This window comes from Cyanistes caeruleus, chromosome 4 (genome assembly GCF_971803275.1).
Source record: "Cyanistes caeruleus chromosome 4, bCyaCae1.hap1.1, whole genome shotgun sequence".
In the NCBI taxonomy this organism is placed as follows: domain Eukaryota; kingdom Metazoa; phylum Chordata; class Aves; order Passeriformes; family Paridae; genus Cyanistes; species Cyanistes caeruleus.
In genome coordinates this window covers 56,298,138-56,319,933 of record NC_141704.1, presented here as the reverse complement: position 1 = coordinate 56,319,933, position 21,796 = coordinate 56,298,138, and the positions used below count along the sequence as shown (strand labels likewise).

The 21,796-nt window shown below is 37.1% G+C and overlaps 1 protein-coding gene across 1 annotated transcript in view; it reads left to right on the top strand.

Annotated features, from left to right (window-relative positions):
* Positions 1–21,311, top strand: part of SYT10 (synaptotagmin 10) — a 40,219-nt gene extending 18,908 nt beyond the window's left edge. The window contains exons 3-7 of the mRNA XM_086884892.1: positions 7–571; positions 11,943–12,063; positions 12,412–12,583; positions 14,074–14,203; positions 15,285–21,311. Of these exons, the coding sequence (XP_086741018.1) occupies positions 7–571; positions 11,943–12,063; positions 12,412–12,583; positions 14,074–14,203; positions 15,285–15,356 (1,060 nt within the window). The 3' untranslated portion in view covers positions 15,357–21,311. The remainder of the gene's footprint in view (positions 1–6; positions 572–11,942; positions 12,064–12,411; positions 12,584–14,073; positions 14,204–15,284) is intronic.
* The last annotated feature ends 485 nt before the right edge of the window (positions 21,312–21,796 follow it).

Sequence of the window (21,796 nt, the reverse complement as noted above, 5' to 3'; positions counted from 1 at the left end):
GTGCAGGCACAATTCTTTCAGGAGGCATTTGCCAAGACAGATGCAAGTGTCCAGTGTTGATTTTAACATGGGGACAGACCCAGTTTTGCAAAGGGGAGAGACCACAACCAGCATTGGGAGAATAAAACCAGAACTCTACAAACAGAAGTCTGTGGATTCTGATGGGCAGCAAGAAGATGTGAAAACATGTGGAAAACTTAACTTCACTCTCCGGTATGATTATGAGAATGAACTTCTGGCTGTCACAATTGTCAAAGCCTTAGATCTGCCTGCTAAAGATTTCACAGGAACATCCGACCCCTACGTTAAGATTTATCTGCTTCCAGATAGGAAAAAGAAGTTTCAGACACGAGTTCACAGAAAGACATTAAATCCTGTCTTTGATGAAACCTTTCAGTTTCCTGTAGCCTATGATCAACTCAGCAACAGGAAATTGCATTTCAGTGTTTATGATTTTGACCGATTTTCTAGACATGACATGATTGGGGAAGTTATTCTTGATAACCTTTTTGAAGTCTCAGATCTCTCCAGGGAAGCCAATGTATGGAAAGACATCCACTGTGCCACCACAGTAAGTAATGTGTTACAAAAGTATTAACATCATATTTTCATTTCTCTTTTGTAGTTTTTGGCAGTGTACCCTGTTTATCAGCAGAGTCCAAAATAAAAAATACATAAAAAGAGGAGATGTCAATATTTTCCTTTGAGCACAGAGAATAATACTTGGGAAGATATAAAATTTAATTACCAAAAAATCTTCTGGGAGCATACTGTCATCTTTATGGCTCACTGTGTGTATATAAATTACATTTATTAATTAAATGCTACATCATGAAAGTCATTGCTTAGCCAGAACTAATAACATTTTCCTGTTAGCAAAATACTTTGTCCTGCAAAATGACCACCTATTAAGAAAAAGCGCCAATCCTATCCTGCTCTTGTTAGGAAATATTCATAGGTTAGAAATCTTGGTAAGGAAAGGAGGCTAAAATTGCTTGAAGTGTAAAATGTTCTTTGCTGACTGCATTGTGCTTAGGGCCCCCAAAAGCTGTATGTGCATTGCTGCAGGTTGCCACAAAAACTCAAGAGGCACAAGCAAGAAGAATTAGGCAATAGAAATTAATGAGTTTATTGTTGCAAGCAAGAAGAGGAGGTCTGTGCATGGCTGACAGGATGAATGGCAGGCTACCAGAGAACAGCAGTCTCCAGATATTGCTTTATTAGCCTTGACTTCCAAACTCATCCTCCCTGGCTGGGATTTGAAAGGGGAAAAAAAAACCAGTTAAAATAGTGAGGTGTAGGGTGTTTGTTTTGGTTTTGGATTTGGTTTCAGTTTCTTTTTGACTAACATGCTATTTATATAGAAGTTTTCCCATCCCTGGTTCTGTGGGTGTACCCAAACAGTGTGACTCATCCCAGGGTTTCAGCAAAGGCCGGATTTCCACATGGGGATGAACAGAGGACAGACCGGTACTACACATAAGTGACAGAAGCTTCTCACCATCCCTGCTCTGCAGCCAGAGACTTCCCATGCCTTTTTCATCAAATGCTTTAATGATGCTCATACCTGCTGGACAGACAGGTCTAGGTCTGCATGGTTAGAAGCACAAGGAGCACCGATATGGCCTCACCGATTTGAGCATAAGCACTGTGATCCCTGAGAAAGGAGAAATACCAGAGTGTAGAGTAGTGGAGGCAGTTTTCAAATGTGAATTCACAACAGCAGCTATTTATTTTATTTATTTTGCTGGGCCTACAAAACTGCTCCTAACAGACTTCAGCACACCTCCAGAAATCTTAATCTGTGTATGCTTAGTTTGTTCAAGCTTATATTTCAGGTAAATTTAGGAATTGTGTTCTCAAGCTTAAATTTGAACCTTTGTTTAAGGTCTTTGGATAATAGTGCAAATAACAATTTTTAAAAATTTCTTCTAGCTTTGATATTGTGTTTAATACTTTAGTAATTACTTAAAAGCTCACTGGTCACTTGGAGCAGGTGTATCTATGAGATCTTTAACTGATAACTAGAACAGTTTCAACAAATAAGAATATCTGGACTGTTCATCACCGGTTTTGAGCAGATTGAAATGTCGTACCAGATTATGCATTTGGAGTTGATACTAATACACATATGGATGAAAATGGTTGCTAATCTTGGTATTGGATCTCAGTTCAAGTTTCTTCCTCACTAAGGGTTAGTGCATGCAGTTTTTGTGCCTAACTCACTCTGCTGGTGTTTTCATCTGTGTCAAGCTGAAGAGAAAGCATGAGGTTTTTGGATTTCAGCCTTTCAGTCAGTATAGCTTAAAGTACTGCATGTGTATGAAAAGGTTGTCTCCACTTCAACCATCAATAACAATAGCCACATAAAATTGAGATGTCTTCTAGTGCTGGGTAACCTCATCAGCTTTCACAAGCCTTACCCTGTTCTCAGAAAATTATGTAAGAAACTGGCAATTGATTTTTTTTCCTGGAAAAATGAAGCCTTCCTAGAAGATGTCCAGTAACTATATGTGCAGTGTGCTGCCTTATGTTTTACTTAAACTATTTTATGCAGTAGTAATACAGGCTTCTAGTTCTGTCATTTCAGAAACTGTAAATTGAGAGAGCCAGACCTCCACAGGAATAAACACTGTGTGAGATGTCAATCAGTGAGGACATACTGTCTTAAACAGATATAAAATATACAGATATATTTTATATATTATATTATTATAAAATATATTATATTTTATATATTTTATATATAAAATCTACCAAAGACACTAACTCGCATTTAAATGACTAATGTTGGCCAGAGTCAACTGAACTTGGATAAGCCTTGAAAATTAAAGATCCAGCTGGTTCTAGAATTGGTGGAAAATAATTCTAATCAGAGTAAGAATGCTTTGGTGTTGGTAAAGAATCTTTGTAAATCAGGCAGGCTGTGTGAGTGGAAAAGGCCCTACCCACCCAGTAGAGCCCAGGAGCCAAGATGCTATTCTGCAAATACATTTCTCTCATGCTTTTTACTTCTTCACCTTCTCTCTATTTTGCTGTATGCTCTGGGAAGTTTTTTTATCTCTGCTCAGACATGGTTCCTACACCCAATGGTCTGCTTGGGTTGTTGTTAAATGACAAATGTGGAAAACGGTAGAAGTGATAGATCAAAGAATTAGTCCAAAACTTGAAACAGTGGAAGCAGCCTCTCCTCAGCTGTGAATCTTTTACCTCTTCCACAGTCAAGAATTTTCTACTCAGAAGTTAAAAGGAGGGTAAAAACAATTCCTATTACCAGAGTGAAAAGAATCTATTCTTGTGGCACCAAACTTTGCAGTCTTAAACATCACTAGAGAGATTTACCAAGAAAATGGATTGCAGTTTTTGCCTGTGAAGGAAATTGCCACAGGAGATCAGGACAATCTTTGTTATGCAACAACTCTTTGTCAGCAGTTAACATAACTTTTAAAATATTTGCTTGCACAAATATAATTAAAATTTTAAAATAGTTGCTTGCATATAGAATTTTTATTTGGTACAGGAAATATAGTCTGGGAAAATCAGATTGGATTGTTGCACTGAGCCCTTTTGGCTCTAAACCAAACAACTCTGTGTGAATCTACAGTTTTAATACACTTTCTTTGCTCCTACTAATCATTTGAAATTATTCTATGGAAGTGCAGGATTGGCACACACACACACACTCTCATTTTTATTCTCATTGTTTTCAGATGAAGATATTTATTCACATTTTTAATTTGTATTTTTACCTCTATTTTTGCATTCATGCCATTGTCTCTCTGTTATATATGATGTTGAAAACATACCATGTTTTATAACATGTAAGATGTACGTGTTTTAAGTGCTAAAGTATATTCATTTCTTAATGTTAGACTATTAACGTAAATTTAGAGCAAAATCAGTAGTGTAGGAAAAGTATCTTACATATCTGATATATTCCCGAATTTTGCTTGTACAAGTGATTGAATTTTCAATTAATAATCCATCATTTGCTTCTGTTCACCTGATTAATTAAATGAACAATAAAAGAAAAAAATCAAGAGGCAGCTTTAGACTACCTGTGAAGGTTGTTCAGTATATTGGAACACTGTAATTTTCACTACACTTGAGAAAATTAATTCATAACATTAAAGGCAAACAAATAATATCAAATGGATTGTTTAATCAACACATGAGATTTCTGTTTCTGTCAAGTGCTTGTAAGTTTTTCATATATTTCTAGGTTTTGTTACTATCAAAATACACTGCATACTTTAAAAAAAAAAATCTCTTTTTTTTTTTAATTGCTAACAAGCACTTCTAATATTCAGTGTGTTAAAATTTTCTACTCAAGAAGTCCACTGCTGGTGATCCCACAATTTCTGCATGTAAACATTTATTAAGTTCCTATAATACTTTTAAAAGTATTTTAAAAGTTATCACCTGCTTTGGAAACTTCCTCTAATGTTGCTGCCTACAAAAATTGGCAAGTGACTGTCAGAGATTTTTTTTTTTTATTTTTTTTTCTGAAGGTATCCTGTGAAGTCTGTTAGAGTAACCAATTATAGGAAACTATGCAACTGGGGGGAAAAAAATTAAAGCTCAGAATTTAGAGGAAAGCCATTTCCATTTCCAACAGTGGTAGTCTCTTGGGGATCTTAGTCATCAAACTGTCATGTACTTGTAGCCTCTAGAATTATCTCATGTAGACAGATGGAACTTGATTATTATTTAGCTCCCCAACACGAGGCCTTTCAGTGCTGCAGTTTGCTCATTTGTGAAGTGGAATGCAAAAGCAGATTTTGTAAGGATGTAGTCTTCATGCTATGTCTGTGGTGCATGATGGCAATTGGAATACAATTAATAGTGTCACTGGGAAAGACAGAAGTGCTTAAATATATCTATTTAAAATAAGTAGGACAGTAACATTTGTCTCAGTTCATTTATATCAAACACTTGCCAGAGTAGGAAATAACAGGTAATTCTGCTGCCTGCTGGCCTCTGTTATAGAAATAGATTCTTCCAATTTCCTCATCAAACAAGAATGAACCCACCTCTGAATTTCACCCATGTTTGCTTTGTTTTCTCCAGTTCCCCTGTTTTGTAGGTGGACAAAGCCTTAGACCTCTCCCTCAGTAAGGCAACTGTGGCAGAGAGCTGACAGAGATGTCTTTTGTAGCCCAGCCCTGAGGCCACATTTTAAGGATTGTCCTGTTTCTCTGAGTGTTCAAAGAGCAGCACTGTGAGGAAAAGTTTTATCATCAGCAATGTAGTGGGCTAAGCCCTACAGCTACCCATCTTCATCAGAATGCACTGAGATTTATGAAAGTTTCTGGAAATGCACCTGAAAGGTTCAACAGAAATTTAAACAAGTGTGAAAGACTCAGGGCTTGTCAGTGTAGGAACATTTATCATCTCTGTAATGGGAACAGCCCCTCCTAAGCCAAGAACTGCTGGCACTTGTCATTTCTGCTCAGGGCCAGTGATAAAAGGGATCCATGTGACCAGTGCTCCTGCTGAGCAGGTGAGAGAATACTCTGCATCATCATTCTTTAGAGGAAACATCTTGGACAATTTATGTTTGGAACTGCTTTAGGTCCGTTTGATAACTAGAAAAGACAAGGGAGAAAGGGTGAATTTCTGTCCAGTTACTGAAAGCAGGAAAGTTTTCTACTACTATTATTATTATTATTATTATTATTATTATTATTACTATCACTATCATTAACATTAACATTAACATTAACATTAACATTAACATTAACATTAACATTAACATTATTATTTAATGTTTCTCTTCATTTGAAACAAAAAATTATTTGAATTTTTTGATTTTCTAGAGGCAAACTGCTACTTTCACTCTACCCTAAAAGTAATAAGTATTAGGTGAATGAAGGGCATGGTTTCCTCAAGGGATTTTAATACCTCTGCATCCAGACAGTGCTGTGGCAGCTGCAGGTGCATGACTTGTCTGACCTGCTGTGCCCTGAGAGCTCTCTGACTTTCTCACTGCAGTCTCTTTGCAGACATTGCACTGCAGCTTCAGAAAAGCATCTTTCTCTGGGAGGCCATATACACTTTGGTTCATTCTCCTGTCACAGTCGGTTCACAGAAGCACCTCTGTTCTCAGCTGTTCTGAGGCAGGAAAGGGCTTCCTTGCTGCCTGGCAAGATGTAACAACCCCCTGGTTCACAAGACAGGTGGTTCTGTACGGAGGGAGCAGCACAAGGAGCACCCAGGAGCATTCCAGGGCACAACTGAGGGCATTCTGCAGTCTCAAGGAGCCCTCCCTCTGCCACCAGGGCTGCAATCTGCAGCAGAGCTTACCCAGAGCAATCAGGGTGACAGGCTCAGACAGGCATTAGCCTTCTGCAAGCAGAAGTCAAAGTCATTATAGAGCACCAGGCCCCATCGCTTCCATACTGTCTTCCACAGAGGCAAGAACAAACACAAACTTAATTGATTCATTTCCCAGGGCAACAGCTCAATCAGGAACCGGTGCTGAGAGGAAGGAAAGAGCTGGGTTTGATATGCAAAGAATAACAGAAGACAAAAATAAATATTAGCGGTGGGGACAAGGTTTCCAAAGGAAAATCCCCTCGGGAGGTGGTAGAATTAGCTCTCCAGTTTGAGCCTCACGGAACTTTTAATAATTTCTGTGATAGCAAGGGTACCATTGGATTCTAAATGCATAAATGAGAAAACAGACTGGTAGATTTCTGTCCTGTTCTTTACCATCACTCTTTTAAGTCTTGATATGTGCCTCAAAACCAGAAATACCTTAATACATTCTTAACTAATTTTCTCAGGGAATAGATTTTCTTTCTCTCTCCATCCAACTCCCAACACCCATTGTTATATTTTATCCCTGATTCTTGAAGCGTAATGTCAGTAGTTTTTATTGGAAAGGAGAAATATATATAATATGTTTCTAAACAGAGAAAATCTGTGCTGTGGGGGAATTATCTTCCTGAAATATTCAAGTAATCCAAAGGTCTAGCTCTGCCAACGCATTTTTCTTTAAATTTGCATACTATATAGAAAAACAGTTTTCAGTGTTACTAAAGGAAACAGCTAAAAGTCTAAAAAAGCAAATGCCTGAATATTTCCTTAGGTAGCTAGAAAGCTATTATTATTATTATTATTATTATTATTATTATTATTATTATTATTATTATTATTATTATTATTATTATTATTATTATTTATTACAGCCACTTGCTAAAAATATATCAGGAAAAGTGATATATATATATATATCAAATATGCAAATATGAATTTGCATATTATTGCAAATAATTTGTTTAGAAATCAAGTTCAAATGGAATTCATGCTGCTGTTAGTATTTTTGTTATGCTACTCCTACATGCGGTCCTTAGAACGTCATTCCAATTACAATTAATAGGAAAGTAGTGCCAGATATTAAAATTGATATTAAGAACTGAAATTGTTACTGTGGATTATGATAATCTGAATGATAAATAAACTATAAATAAATAACTTTGGAGGGAATTTAATTTCTGCTGGACTATTCATTATGAAGATACTTATTATTTTAACCATGGAAATGAATGAAGGCTAGTAACAATAAAAGCATGTACATTTTCCTGTTCCAGTAACATTTACATAGATCATTGTAAGATACATAGCAAGTTGCTGTTTAAAGATTTTGCTTTAATTTCAAAACTTGGAAAAGCAGTGGAAAAAAAAATGAAACAAACATCAGTGAAAAAATGGTCTAAAGTTCACTTGTGACTCAGAAAGGACAGGTTTTTTCACATATCAGGTTCCTATGAGCTCTTTACTCCTGCTGTCATAGGAAGTCAGTTAAGATGTTGGCATAGAGGAGGGAGACTTTGAAAGTTATTAGACTACTAGACTAGTATAGGCAATAAACAGTTTTCCTGTTCAGTTTCAGAGTTATGGTGGTTGATATGTGAGTAGAAACCACCCTGAATCTAGAAGGATCTTCCCCATTGAACTTGTGAAGGTTTCTAGTTACAAGTTTGGTGGAAACAACTGAGAAAATTAGTTGGAGTAAGTGTCAGAAGAGCTTTTTCCAGCAATAGCAGTTCAAAAACCTCAATCAGTTTTATTGATGTTCCCCTACAAGTTCTCCAAACTTCTCCTTGTGTCCCATCCCTTTTTTTTCCACAGCCTCTGTAGAAATGATGCAATTTTTACAGGCATATGTGTGAAAATGAGAGCACTGGTGTCCATTGGGTATGGAAACAAATAGAACAGCACAAGGAACTTTTTATTTCTGACTGTGCCAACTCCTGGAGTAATTTCCCAAGAGCCCACAAAGCAGAGAATGTGAACAGATCCTAATGGATCCATCCTTAATGGAAGTAATGTGAAAATATTATTAGCACATTCATTCACGTGGTTACTAATGTGGGAAGAGAATTATGCTATTGTAAAAAAAATCTGCATTCTGTAGCTCAAAACCCACAGAGTTCATCAGAATAACTGATATGTGCCTACGAGACCACTGTTTTCTTTGTTTTATTTTGTTCTAGACCCACCATTCCAGAAAATGGATGGGATAGAGGTAAAATGGTAGCTATGGAAGTAACTGAAGCTGGGAAAGTGCTGGTCACTGTTTCAGGTCCTTAGCTCTGTGTGATGGCTGGTGGATACAGAAGAGAAATAAGTGAAGGAAAGACATGAGGTGTCAACAAATGCTTCCATTTGCATAAGTGCAGCTGTGCTCGATGCTGGTTTTTCTGCAACTGTTATTGGAAGCCAGTGGGAGGCAATCATTACAAGCATCCATAAAGCTAGCTGTTAATTGGAACCCAAATTTAGTTCAAGAAGAAGAAGAAAATCTCAAAATAGGTCTATGAAAGAGATGAAGTGTCATGGGAGTTATCTAAGTCATGCGCAGTTTTTGGAAAATATGTGATTCATGTACGGCAATCTGAGGGTTGTTTAAAAATATGCACAAATGACAACCACAGGATTGTGTCTTGTGAGTTGTGTTTTGTTTGAGGTGCACTGTAGTGCAGATGTGATTGCTGGGGGCAGTTTCTGCCTTGGTTTCTTCAGGTTTGCTTCTGCTGAAGAGTTCCTGTCAGATTATTTGTGTCAACTTGATTAGCTAGTGTATTATAAGTGAGAAAAACATGAATTTTCCATAGCACTGGGATTCTAAATTAAATTGAATCCTATATTTAAATCTCAACTAAAATTGATAATGTCTAAGGATCCAGGGAATTTAGAAATGTTGCTCATCTTATTCAATGTGATTAACAAAGACTGTCATGATGAGTTTAAAAAAACCAAACCAAACAAAGTGTTACTATATTTATAATCTAGGTCTGAATCTTTTTTTTCAGCCCCAAATTTATGGATATCTAGTGCTCAAATTAACAAAAAAATATGTGTTTGAAAATGGAGATATCTCAGACATTTTATGCAGTACATAGTTTCTTACACTATAATATATAGGTATAATTTTAATCTTAATTCTTCTAAAGAATGTTCGGAACTTCACACATTCACACTTGTGTGAAGGAAGATCACCAATCTCGGCAGATACTCAGAGAAGAAACTGCTTTTCTCTGCCCCTCAAAAATGTGCTGAAGAGTAACAACAGAGTGAGATTGGCAAGCATTTTGAGCAATGCTACTTTTAAACTGTTTAAGTCATAGTACATAGTCCTGTCTGTATTCTGCTTTATCAGCTGAGCTCACACAAACCTTTGTGTGTATACCCAATTTCTCTTCAAAGAGAAATAATAGAACACACAAGTTCTTGCTCCCATGTTCAAAAATTATTTTTTCTCTATTCACCTACACAAGCCATCTCTCTGAAGAAGAAAAAATGAGATCATTTTATGAGCTACCCATGGTGTTTCATGATGCAACCCATCTTCATTGCCTTTCTCAACATAGGTACCTTAGGTAACTCTGAAGCACTGAAACTCAGGGAACTCTGTTTTCTTCTCAAACACAAGAGTGAGATCTGTTTGATACATGGATATGAGAAATAACCATCAGACTCTTAACTCAGTGAGTAATGCCAGTAAGAGATGCTCTGCTTGAAACAGTGTTCAGATATGTCAGAACTGTAAAATATAAAACGTCACTTACTGCTGTAACAAATTAGTGGAGATAATTACCATTCATTTGTTAAAGTTTTTATTTGTTTTCTGAAATAGAAAATTGAGTTTGGTAATTTACTTTGTGGCACAAAATTCTGCACTCTTTGTGGCAAAGAAAGGGAGAGGTCAAATAGCTCTATATTGTCCTGTATGAACTGAATGAGCTCAATCATTTTGAAATTCTGAGAAATCTGAAATTCTGACAAGCATGAAATTTGCCCACAGTGCACATTTACATTCTAATCAAACTAGTAATTGTCAAAACAAAATCCCACCAAAATGACTGAACATGTGAATTGACTAACCTATACAAAAGTCAATATTTTATTACCACTGCAACAGAGACTTTAAAGCTAATGCAAAACTGTATTCTTCAATCTAGCCTGCAATGCAAGGAGAAAAAAAAAACAATAACAAGACAAAATACAAAAAAATCCCACACCCCAAAGCATGTGATTAAGTCCATCTTTACTCAAGAAAGATGTGAAATACTTGTTTCAATTTAGACAGAGTATTAGCCTGAAGGAAGTCAATAAAACTGTTCACATAAGCAACTGAAGAATGTGAACAAGAAACACTGTCTTGTCTAACTGTAAACAATGTATTTATCATCTACATGGCAATCATTATTTTAATATGTTTCATTTAAAAATATATTATGCTTGCCTTCTAATACTAGAACAGCTGTACCACAAATCCAGTGGCTCTCAAGTGAATTTTTACTCTCACCTTAACTGTAGGTTTGACAGATAGAATATTGAAGCTGACATGTCAAAAATAAGTTTTTTAGTATAAGTAAAAAAAAAAAAAGTCCTTTGAGATCACATGAGCATGCTTGAGAGTGGCTGCTTTACAGAGTGTCTTCCTTACATGCCCCTTATAAACTCATATCCTAAGTTCTTCAATTTTTGGGGGGGTGGGGAGGTAGCAAAGGTGTATTTAAAATTAAGAACAGGAACATTTTAGAACATAAAAAACATCTCAAAACCTAAACTTTTGCAATGTTGAGATCATTGTATAACTGAGAAAAGAAAAAAATAAGAACTGTTAGAAACTTTCTTAGGTTACATCTCTCAAGTGTTGTAGCATCTAAACTGTATGTAAACATCCTATTGGATGAGTACTTAGCACATGGTCTCGATATAGAACCTGTCTCTTTGTGAGGATTATTAACATTCATGTAGAACCTATCTATCATTTTGAGTATATTATCCTCCAAAATATTGTTGTTGAGCCAGGAAAGCTGTATGTTCTATTCCTTTACTTTGCTTTTCTTCTGAAACAGAGCAATGTCTCAAAGCACATTGCGAGCAGTAAAGAGAGCAACTTCCACAAGCATGTTCTTCTTTTTGAAGCACTTAGACAGGATTAACTTTTTATACACATACCTGTGAAGAAGTTATTCTCCTACATAAATTCCAATGTCTAAAGATCATGTAAATGTGACTGATCTCATTATATTTCTTCAGATCAGAAGAAATCATCAGATATTTTTCTATTGGGGCTGATGGAGCATGAGTTTTTTCAAGAGCAGAGCTTGACATTCTACTTTCAGCACCTTTTTGTTTGTGTGAATTCAACACAAAAAGACAAGGAATCCAGATAGCTTTGTCTCTGGTTTTGTTTTAATTTCTCGGTTTAGTTATTGAAGATCTTTTCCCTAAAATGTAGTTTTGTTGTTACTCCTCCTGTACTTTATGAAAATAATTTTTGAAAATTGCTTGTGACCTCTTCAGAAGCATCTGGGGCTGCAAAGGAAGCCTCTTTCCATTTTGGAAAAAATATAAGTTTTGCATCATCTGAACTGAATTTTGGTAGTATGATCAGGTTTCTAATAATTGCTTTTCTTTTTCAGGAAAGCATAGATTTGGGTGAGATCATGTTTTCCCTTTGTTATTTGCCTACTGCTGGGAGAATGACTTTGACAGTCATCAAATGTCGAAATCTCAAAGCAATGGATATAACTGGTGCATCAGGTGAATCTACTTTTTTTAAACAACAAGGCAGAGTCTGTTCAGGAAGGGGATGATTAACATCTTGGGATTTGTGTGTCTAACATGGCTGTGGGATGGAAGTAGCAGGAGAATGGCTACAGACCCATTTAAAAGGACTGCCTATCTATGGTCTGGCAGCCAGGCTGTCTGGAGAACCCGTACCTTTCCTTTGCATTTACAACATGATGAAAGCAGTGTTTGCCAGGGTCACTCAAATCTTTGCAACTTTTTACCTTAGCAATATAACATTCCTACCACAAACAATGTTTCTGTGCTGCACATTTGAAGGGCTTTGGGTCCTAATGCATGAACTGAATATCTGTTACTCAGATCCTTATGTCAAAGTGTCACTGATGTGCGAGGGACGGAGACTGAAAAAGCGGAAAACAACCACAAAGAAGAACACGCTGAATCCCATTTATAACGAGGCCATCATCTTTGATATCCCTCCAGAGAACGTGGACCAGGTCAGCCTCTCCATTGCAGTGATGGATTATGACAGGTAAGCACAGTTCACTTGCTGACCACTGAGACAATTCCTGATCACTGCAAGCCACTGCTTTCTGCCTCCTTGAGCTTACAAGCAACTTCAGCATCACAAAAGATAAAGCCTTGGAGCCTTGTCCTGAAGAGGTTTGAGGCTTCCACACCTTTTAGAGCACATGGCATTTTATCTGTATCATAAATAACTGAGATGAGGAAGAAATATGGCTCAATTTTCTTTCAGGCCACTAGCCCTGATACACATTCCTGTCCATTTCTGCGGGCTGGACTGTGTACAAACTTTATAAATCAGGTATGTCTTCTAGCTTAAAAAAGTCCCTCACACCTCTAATTTTTATTTAAATAGCAGATATTTGAAACTAAAGAAAATTTCAATCACTAAAAAGGAATTAAATGCTAATTACATTACTGAATTAAGTCATAATTAGTTCTTGGGTTGATTCAGTAAAATAACCTTTCAATATGTAACCTTTGGGTTCAGCCCTCACTGATAACATGTCCAATGCTAATTATCTACAGCATCACTGAGAATTGACAGGAAGAGACTCTTGCTAAGAGTGGCTCAAGGACTGCAGGTTGATCAAGACAGTGACTGACAGAATCCTGCCTGAGCCAAGTCTGCTTCATTCAAGTGCTATTAGTGATGAGCTCTTGAGATCGCTGGACAAATAAACAGCGAAAGTCCAATTTAGTAACATCACCCTTCAGACTGTTTTCCCTTGCCATCAGATTTCTGGTTGTTCTCCAAGTTCTGCCAGGAAGACATTCTCGGTCAGACGTGAGAGTGGCAGCACAGTGCCATTAGCAGGGAAGGAGCACAGCAGCTTGCACACTTTCAGTCCCCCCTGAGCTCCTCCTTTCCCAACACTTGCTAAGGGGAAATTGGAAAGCATTATTCTAAGGTACACAGAGTCAAGGTACAGAAAAATACACTTTCTGGTGTTCCTCAACCAGTTTATGGCACTGTGAGGAGCACAAAATATTAAGGTATGGCCTATTACAGCTAAGACTCTTGCCTTTCACATTTTTTACTGAACTTCCAAAGATCACAGCAGCTAGAGCTGAGAAATAGTTTATGAAATTATGTCTGAAGCATTTGCAGCAGGAAATGTATTCCCCACCATTTTTCTTCACCTTCCTCTCCCACAAAATTCAAACATGTTTTCCTTCAGATAAATTTGTGTATTAAGATCCTTTTCTGTCCTTGTGGCTTTTGGGTTGTAACCTTTTAATGGCAAGGATTATGTTTTCATTGCTTTTTTTATAGCTGCTAGAAGCACTCTGGTAGTAGCTGGAGGTTTTTGATGTTACCATTACAGAGTTTAATATTACTATACTACCATCAAAACTAATATCTATAATAAATGATGTGAAAACTTGGGTCCTGTATTCTGTGCCACACCAAACCAGTAAACAGAATTGTATACCAGATGTTATTAAAACAATTTTTTATTAAAAATCAATTCTTTCCCTTTCTACAATTCTCAGAGTAGGGCACAATGAGGTCATTGGAGTATGCCGGACAGGAATTGATGCCGAAGGCCTTGGAAGAGATCATTGGAATGAAATGTTGGCTTACCCACGTAAACCAATAACTCACTGGCACCCATTAGTAGAGGTAAAAAGTAGCAAAATTTTCTCTTTGATACTGAATGTTTTTGTCCCTCACATTTACGGACTTCTGAGAATCATGAAAATCGGTGCAGTACCTATAGATCAGTTAGAAAATCATTAGCACAGCCTAAATCTATTTGCATACACTTAAAAGACCCTTTCCAACAGTTTCCATGACACTCTGAAGGCATTGTAAGATTACATTTAGACATTTAAAATTTCCAGAGGTTAAGATAAAGAGCTTACAGCTACTTAGAGGAGATCATTTGCAAAAATTTCAAAAGCAATTATTTCCTATTCAAAAATCTTTAGCACAAGCTGCTGTTGCTAAAACATTAATCTGGAACTGGCCTGCAAATTAGGCTAAATTGTGGCAACATACCAGCAGCTCCCTCCAGAGTTATTCAACAGATGCTTACTGGAAGCTTTTTCAAATGTAGGGGGTGATTATGTCTACAAGTCCCTGGGCTTGGACTCCCTCTGCGATCTGCTGTGGTCACACATTGCTGGTGTTCTGTACACAAAATCCTCGCGGCTCTGGACTCAGAAAGACACATATTGAAGCCTTAGGAAGCAGCAGGGGCACAGTTTAGCCCAACACAAAAGCAATCTCTGTAGAAAAATTAGTTTCTGCCTGAGGCCATTTGATTTCCCCACTCTGTATAGCATATCGCTGTACTACATGTCCTGTGGCAGGTAGCAAAAGCATAATATCAAGGTTCCAGTAAAACACCAAGAAGAGTGTGGGAGCAAGGAAACTGAGTCAAGGCAGCAGAAAAGTGTCTTTTAGAGGTTCATGGCTCTGTGTGGTTCATGTACATTAGGAGACAGAGGCACCACCCCTGTTGGTGAAATAAACCCACGGCTGTGAAAAAAGTCAGAGGCATTTTTAGAGTCATTTCAGAAATTTTCTTTCCATTATTAGTTCTGCTGGAGACTTTGACACCAGAGAACTTTGATCCAGAGATTAGAAAGGGTCTAGATGTGATCTGGATTCTTTTTTGAGAGAGTCTCCCATCCTCTGAAATGAGAATGATGCACAGCCAGATACAAAGACATCTGTAAAAATAACACTTTTCTTGCAGCTACCTGGCCGAGCGACCAGTTTCGATAGCCAGGGATCCTGCTCCTCACCCAAACCACCGCTTACGCCCTAGGGAGTGAGAATGGATTCATCGTGGTCAGTGCCCAAGGCTCCCTTGTAACTCACATCTACATGAACAGAAGGTTTGGCTTCTGCAGATGAACTGTATCCATATTTTTTTATCAAAATCCATCTTTCCTATTCTAAGATTTGTTAATGTGTGAATGAAGTTGACTCGAGTCAAATATAACCCTTCCTCGTGCAAATTCATTCATCTATTTTACCTCTGGCATATGTCCAGTGTCATATTCAAGCAGTGTTTTGATGGGGCCTGTACATTTTCATAGGCAAACAAATCTGAAAAAAGATCCCTTAATCAATTCAAAACTACTGCAGCTTTTAGCAGCTAATTCTCTTGAAAAAGAGCAAACAGTTAGGTACAGTTCATGTAGTAAATTCCTTCTAAATTGCACTAAATCCTCTATGACTTCGCAAGATCACACTTCAAACTAATGTTGCATTAAAAAACCCAACTGTTGTCATGTTTTGAGTATCTGGAAAATCAGTTCATTCCTTGGGCAGGGAGGAAGGGCTGATTTAAGGCCCACTGGAGCCAAAGAGGAGGATCTACTGACTTCAGTGGGTTTTAGTCCAGCCCTTATGAAACAGGTATGAGAACTGGATCTATGCAGCTATAACCCCCCCAGCACTCACAATGACAGCTGCATCTCTACAAACAGCCAAACTGCAGAGGACAGAATACTCAGAAGTAAAGGAATTGATTTAATGTGATTTATCTCTTCACAAAATTGACCAGATATTTCAGTTACCCACAACGTTTTTGTGATTCTTGATTTAATGTGACAGACTTAGATTTCTTTGAAGTTATTTTGACTGAGTGCACAGCACACATGAAATTTAGTTTCTGGTTGCTGGCTGGATGCCTCTAGACATATATGCTAAATATGAATTTGAGATGTGTTTTCTGTCAGTCTATGGAGAAAGAAATTGAAATGTGTTTTACAAGCAAGTAAACTCATTTATTAGAATACAAAATGACAACAAATGCAAAAATCTATTGGCTGTAGTCAGATATTTTAAAAACCAGAAGAGAACTACATATTACTTTGTGGATTTATCTCTAAGCACTGCAGTTTACCTCAATCAGATAAATCAGATAGTTACTTTCTTTTTTCCTTTTTCCTTTCTTTTTGACATGATTGGGTCTGAGGTTTTGAAAGCTGGACTGTAATTAGGAAGAAGTTGGGTGTTGGCACTTTTTGTAGCTTTGCAATATATATAAAGAAAACTGAGGAGACAGTGTTTTCCAAAGCAGAATTTTTACAGAAGTATCATTCAGGAGAAAAGCACCAAAGGAATATTGATTAATGATTAATGACAGAAATGTTGAGAATTAATCTGGATGTGAAGGGAAAAGGTCATTTTGGCAAACTTCTGAAGAACCATTTTGAGTTGGTTTAGCCTGGCTGACAGAGAATATGTTCCTGAGGATCCAGTCCCTCCATGCCACTGACTAATCTCTAAGACAGACAAAAATACCTTGCAGTGTCTTAACTGCTCCAGAAAATCTAGCAGGACTGGTCTTAACATTACAGGTGTATCTAAGTCACAAAAGGAGGCAGCTTTTATACCTTGCCTCCTGTGCCTATGAACACAGCAAGCAAGCAAATAAATATAAAAAACAATCTCTCAGACAGTCTTAACAAATAAAGAAGGAAAAAAAAAAAAGAAAGAAAAAAGGGAAAAAAGAAAATGTTCCAGCCCAAGTGTTTGAATGCCTGTTTCAGGTTGTTATTCATGGCCTCGAGGCAGAAATGGTTTCTCTCAGAGAGGATTGGTAATGCTGAACACTGATCCTCCCTGCTTAAGATTGTATTTTCATCACCACAAATACAGAGCAGCCTTGCAGAATTTCATTCCTCCATTTGCTCTGGATGAATAATTTTTTTAATAGGAGAACAAACTCTCCTCTGTGAGGCTTTTTTTCCCTCCCATCATTGTTATCCTAACAAAATTCTGTGGCCTAGATCATTTTCAACATTATTCTGCAAGGCTGATATAGAAACATACATATATATATATATATATGGAGATTGAAAAAATATTTTATGTATGCATTTACTTAATATGAATTATATCAACAGTGGCCTTTGTGGCCTAGAAAATAATTTTTGTAATGTGGTACTGTAACAGTTAACTAAATATTCTTTGCACTTTTTTGCACCTAATATCCAAAAAGTGAACAAATTCATGATCAAATGTAGCATAAGTGTTCAGCAATGAGCAACGTATTTTTACCTATTTTACTGTTCTCTATGAGTATCCTGTATGTCTCATCATAGGTAGTAAGGTATTTCAAGACTCATTTTCTTAAATTTTAATTGTTGTCAGATACCAAAGGCTTGGTTTGTGCCCCCCTGTTGTGTTATTTTTGGTATTGTTAATAACAATAGTGAATGACTTCTGTGTCTAAACTTGACTGATAGGTGCTCTGCATCTAGGAGAAATCAGGCTGCAAAATCATCTGGACATCTAATTCTAAAAATCATGCCCTAAGAAATTCTATTTACTCCCTTAGCAGTGATTAATAGAATTAGTGAAAAAGATTATTTTTTCCCCATTGTTTCCTTAACTATCTCAAAAGACAGGATATGTACTTAGTATAACCCATCCATTGGCTTTAGAGCCTGGTTCACAAGTTGCTCTCAGTGGCATCACAGAAGCACCAAGGAAAAAGTTAGCACAGTTTAAGTCACGGAATATGTTGCTCAATGTATATCTTTATTAAATTATTATTTTTAAATATTTTGGTTTGGAAATTTGGAGAAGTTGCAAGTTCCTTGCTCCCATCCTGATTTTTTTTTCTGCTTATCCACATCTCATGCATTACCCTAATTTGGGAAAAATCAAATGTGGCAAAAGGCTGGTTTAAAATATACTGTATTACTTATACAACAGTTAGAAAAGCCTCCTTTCCTAAAGGCCTGAGTTATTTTTGAATATTTTTATTGAAGCTGTTTGCTGGAAACAGCACCAGTACTTAATAAGAACTGTATTTGCACGGCCTGGCTTTTTTTGTACTTTCACACTGCACAGGTGAGCACAAGCTCACTAAGATTTAAGTCATGTACTGCATTCCATGTCCCCAGCTTTGGATCACAGCATTTTACAGTCCTGCAGACATGGCCCTTCTCCTCACCCTCCCAGCAAGAAACCTTCTCTTTCCTCACCATCTTTTGTCTGTGCTGGGCTTAGGAATATGAATATTGGTAAGGGATAAAGTGGCCAGCAACTTCCTCTGCAAAATTTCTTCTTCAATAAATGTAATTCTTTAGGCTTCTTATATTTAAGTAACAAAATTATACATTTTTTCTTAAAGAATCACCACCACTTCCAATATTTTTTAAGAAATTATTGAGCCAACAATAAATGTTTTCTTTGGGTTGGTTTTTTTCAAGGGAAAAAGCAATTACTTACCTAATTTCTTTCTGTGGATGCATTTTTGGAGCAATATTAAGGAAAAGTTTAGTTAAAAGACTCATTTGATCCATCCTTCTCTCCTCTTTCTCAGCTTTTTAATTGGATTCAATGCAATCCTTTTAATTTTTTTTTAACATGATGATGTACAACATACACATGATAGTATAGTTCCAAGATTATTTTGCTACTCTTTTTTATAAACTTTTATATGTACTAACTTTTTATTATACTCCATTAATTTAACAGGCTTTATACATCTAAAATCATTTGACTGTATTTTTTGAGTGAGCAAACACTTAAAAGAAGGGTATTTCAGAACTCAGTAATAGAGTTCTTCTCCTGAAAATGTAAAATTTTTCAGAAATCCATAAATGTGCCTGTCAAGTTTGAAAATCACCTTGTTCAAGCATGCAAAAACCTAGGTTTGCACATACAAGAACTTGCACTTGCTGGATGTACAATCACTATTATTTAGCACTTCTGTTACAACAGAACACCCACACCTAATCAGAAATACGTTTCAGTTCACCATAAACACTTGACAAATCTGTACTGAGTGACAGTTTCTTGACCTGAAAAGTTCACATGATATTATTTCTATGAATGAACATGCTTGAAAATTCGGTAGATGTTAAAATATGACATACATGTTAATCAAACAGTGAGGTGACTTCTGGAAAAAGCTCATGTAGTATGTGTCAGACCATCCAAAAATATGGATAAAACATACCATATATATCAGAAATATTAATGCATGTTTTGATGGGACATTTTCTCTCTCGTTCACACCACACCAGAGACTCGGTTTAACTGGAGATTCATTTAGCTTCTGAGGCTTGCCAGACTAAACTGAGCTCTCTGAAAACAGCTAAATTATGGCACAGAGCAGACCACAGAGTTAGGGAAAATGAAGGAAAATGTGGCAGTAGACACAAGGCTTCTCCTTGCAACGGCAAATGATGTGAAATGGAAACCTTCCTCCTGAAACTGATAATAATTCCAATAGTTTTACCACTTGTCCTTTCTTTCTCTGCTGTAAAACAGGACAAAAGAAGCACGTTCCTGAAGAAGCATCAGAATTAAGCACAGGAGTTAATTGGGGTGCTGATTACAGCCATTTGCCTTTTCCAAGGCAAATAATACCTTAACTTCTAAAAGTGTCTTTCGTTTACTCATCTGGATGAATAAATATCTCCTGCACAATTTTGCTTTTCCTTAACCCTAGAAAATGGTAGTTTTTTAACAGCATGCATGAAACCAGGAGCTAAAAATCTAAGAGAAAGTGAAGCTGCAGGTGGGATTTGAATTTCACAAGGGAATCTGGTCAGGAAAATGGAACTAACACCTTCAGTCTTGTGCTGAGTGCTAAGTGACGCTTGATGATAGCAAGTGCTCAGGGCTGTGATTTTATGTTTTATCTGATAGCACCTCTACAATGTTGCTGTTGCTGGGAAACCTTTACAGGCTCAGAGAGAACCATGCCTCTGCTATTGCCATGTGAATTTTTTTCCACCCTAGTGTAGACTGCCATTCCTGTGTTACATGGGGCTCAGTCCCCTGGAAGGGCAGAAAGCACATTTAGTTTGCAGAACAGGAAAAACTGATTTGGCACTCTGCCATCATAAGGACTATTCGTTTTGCTGGCACTAAGGACAAGTTTTGTGCCCTGCTGATCCAAGGGAGGACATTTCTTACAGCACTCTGTGGCTAAGCCTGTGTTGCTGAGCCACATGGATGCTACTGAAGATCCTCAGTGCCAACATTGTCAAAATATATCTAACACATATAAATACAGGTCATACAGGTTGCCAGAACACCAAAGCTCCCTCCTGTGCAAAAGAAATTATGACTCCCTGAAAAATAAATCAAGGCAGTATGTTTGGGAAGTTGGATCTGCAGGAAGTCACAGAGCTGCTGTGATGAAAGTGGAGCTGCTCTGTAATAATTTATGAATACAACATGTTGAGTCGACTATCGGTCCAGAACTAGGTGAGTTCAATAAATCTACTTCAAGGAAAAATGGTCAGAAAATGTTTGACAGGGGAGTGTCTCTCAGGAGCAGGTGAGCTGTATAAAATGTTAATGTCCATCTTGGTGGCCTGGGAGAGTCTGCTGATGCTATGGCCAGTCTGAAAAATGCATCTCATCAAAAACGGCAAAGCCCAAGCAGGCACAGGAAAAAAGGCTGAGGAAAGATCAAGAGATCTGATTCAGAGCAGACAAGATGTATGTCTGAGCAGGCTGGGGATGCAGGCTCTGTAGTTTTCAGAGAAAATGGGTTTGGTTGCTCTCCCATGAATGGATGGGAAAGCTTGAGGCAGGACAAATATGCATGTAGAGTGTTATTTTAAATTCCATTTATTTGAAATATTTAAGTTTTCCTATTTATGATTAAATATTTAAATACCATTCTATTTTTAATGAAGTGGAGTATTCTCAGACTCCCTAAAAGAAAAGTTGCAAATCCATTCAGACTGCCTGTGTTGGCACAGTAACTACAGACACAGTGTCCCAAAGCCCAGCAAAATTTAAAGAATCGTGAAATCCTGCCTCTACCCTGGAGAGGTGAAGTCAGGAAGCCTGACACAAAAAAAAGAACTGAAGGCAGACCAAGGAAAGGATGAGGGCAGAGCTATTTCATCATAACTTCAGGGTTCACAAAGTCATTGATTAGAAAAGAGTGCCAGAAACATGTTTCCATGGAAGCAACCTACCTTTTATACAATTTTCCTCTCCTTCAAAATACAAGCATATAAGTGTTTTTGAGAGATTGCATTTAAACAGTGTGCAATATTTTCATACCTTAAAAATTCAAGACCCCAAAGTAAATCTATCCATACATCCATTCATGAGGAAAATAAAATAAAATTTAGACAAAAGCAGGAAGTAAAAGCTTTCTGTACAATAAATAGAGCTCTAGAACTTGCTTAAAGTTGTTTTCCTGTGTAGAATAATGGCATAGATTTAAGACTTCATATCCTGGGACCTCTTTAGTTTAAAAAGGAAGAACTG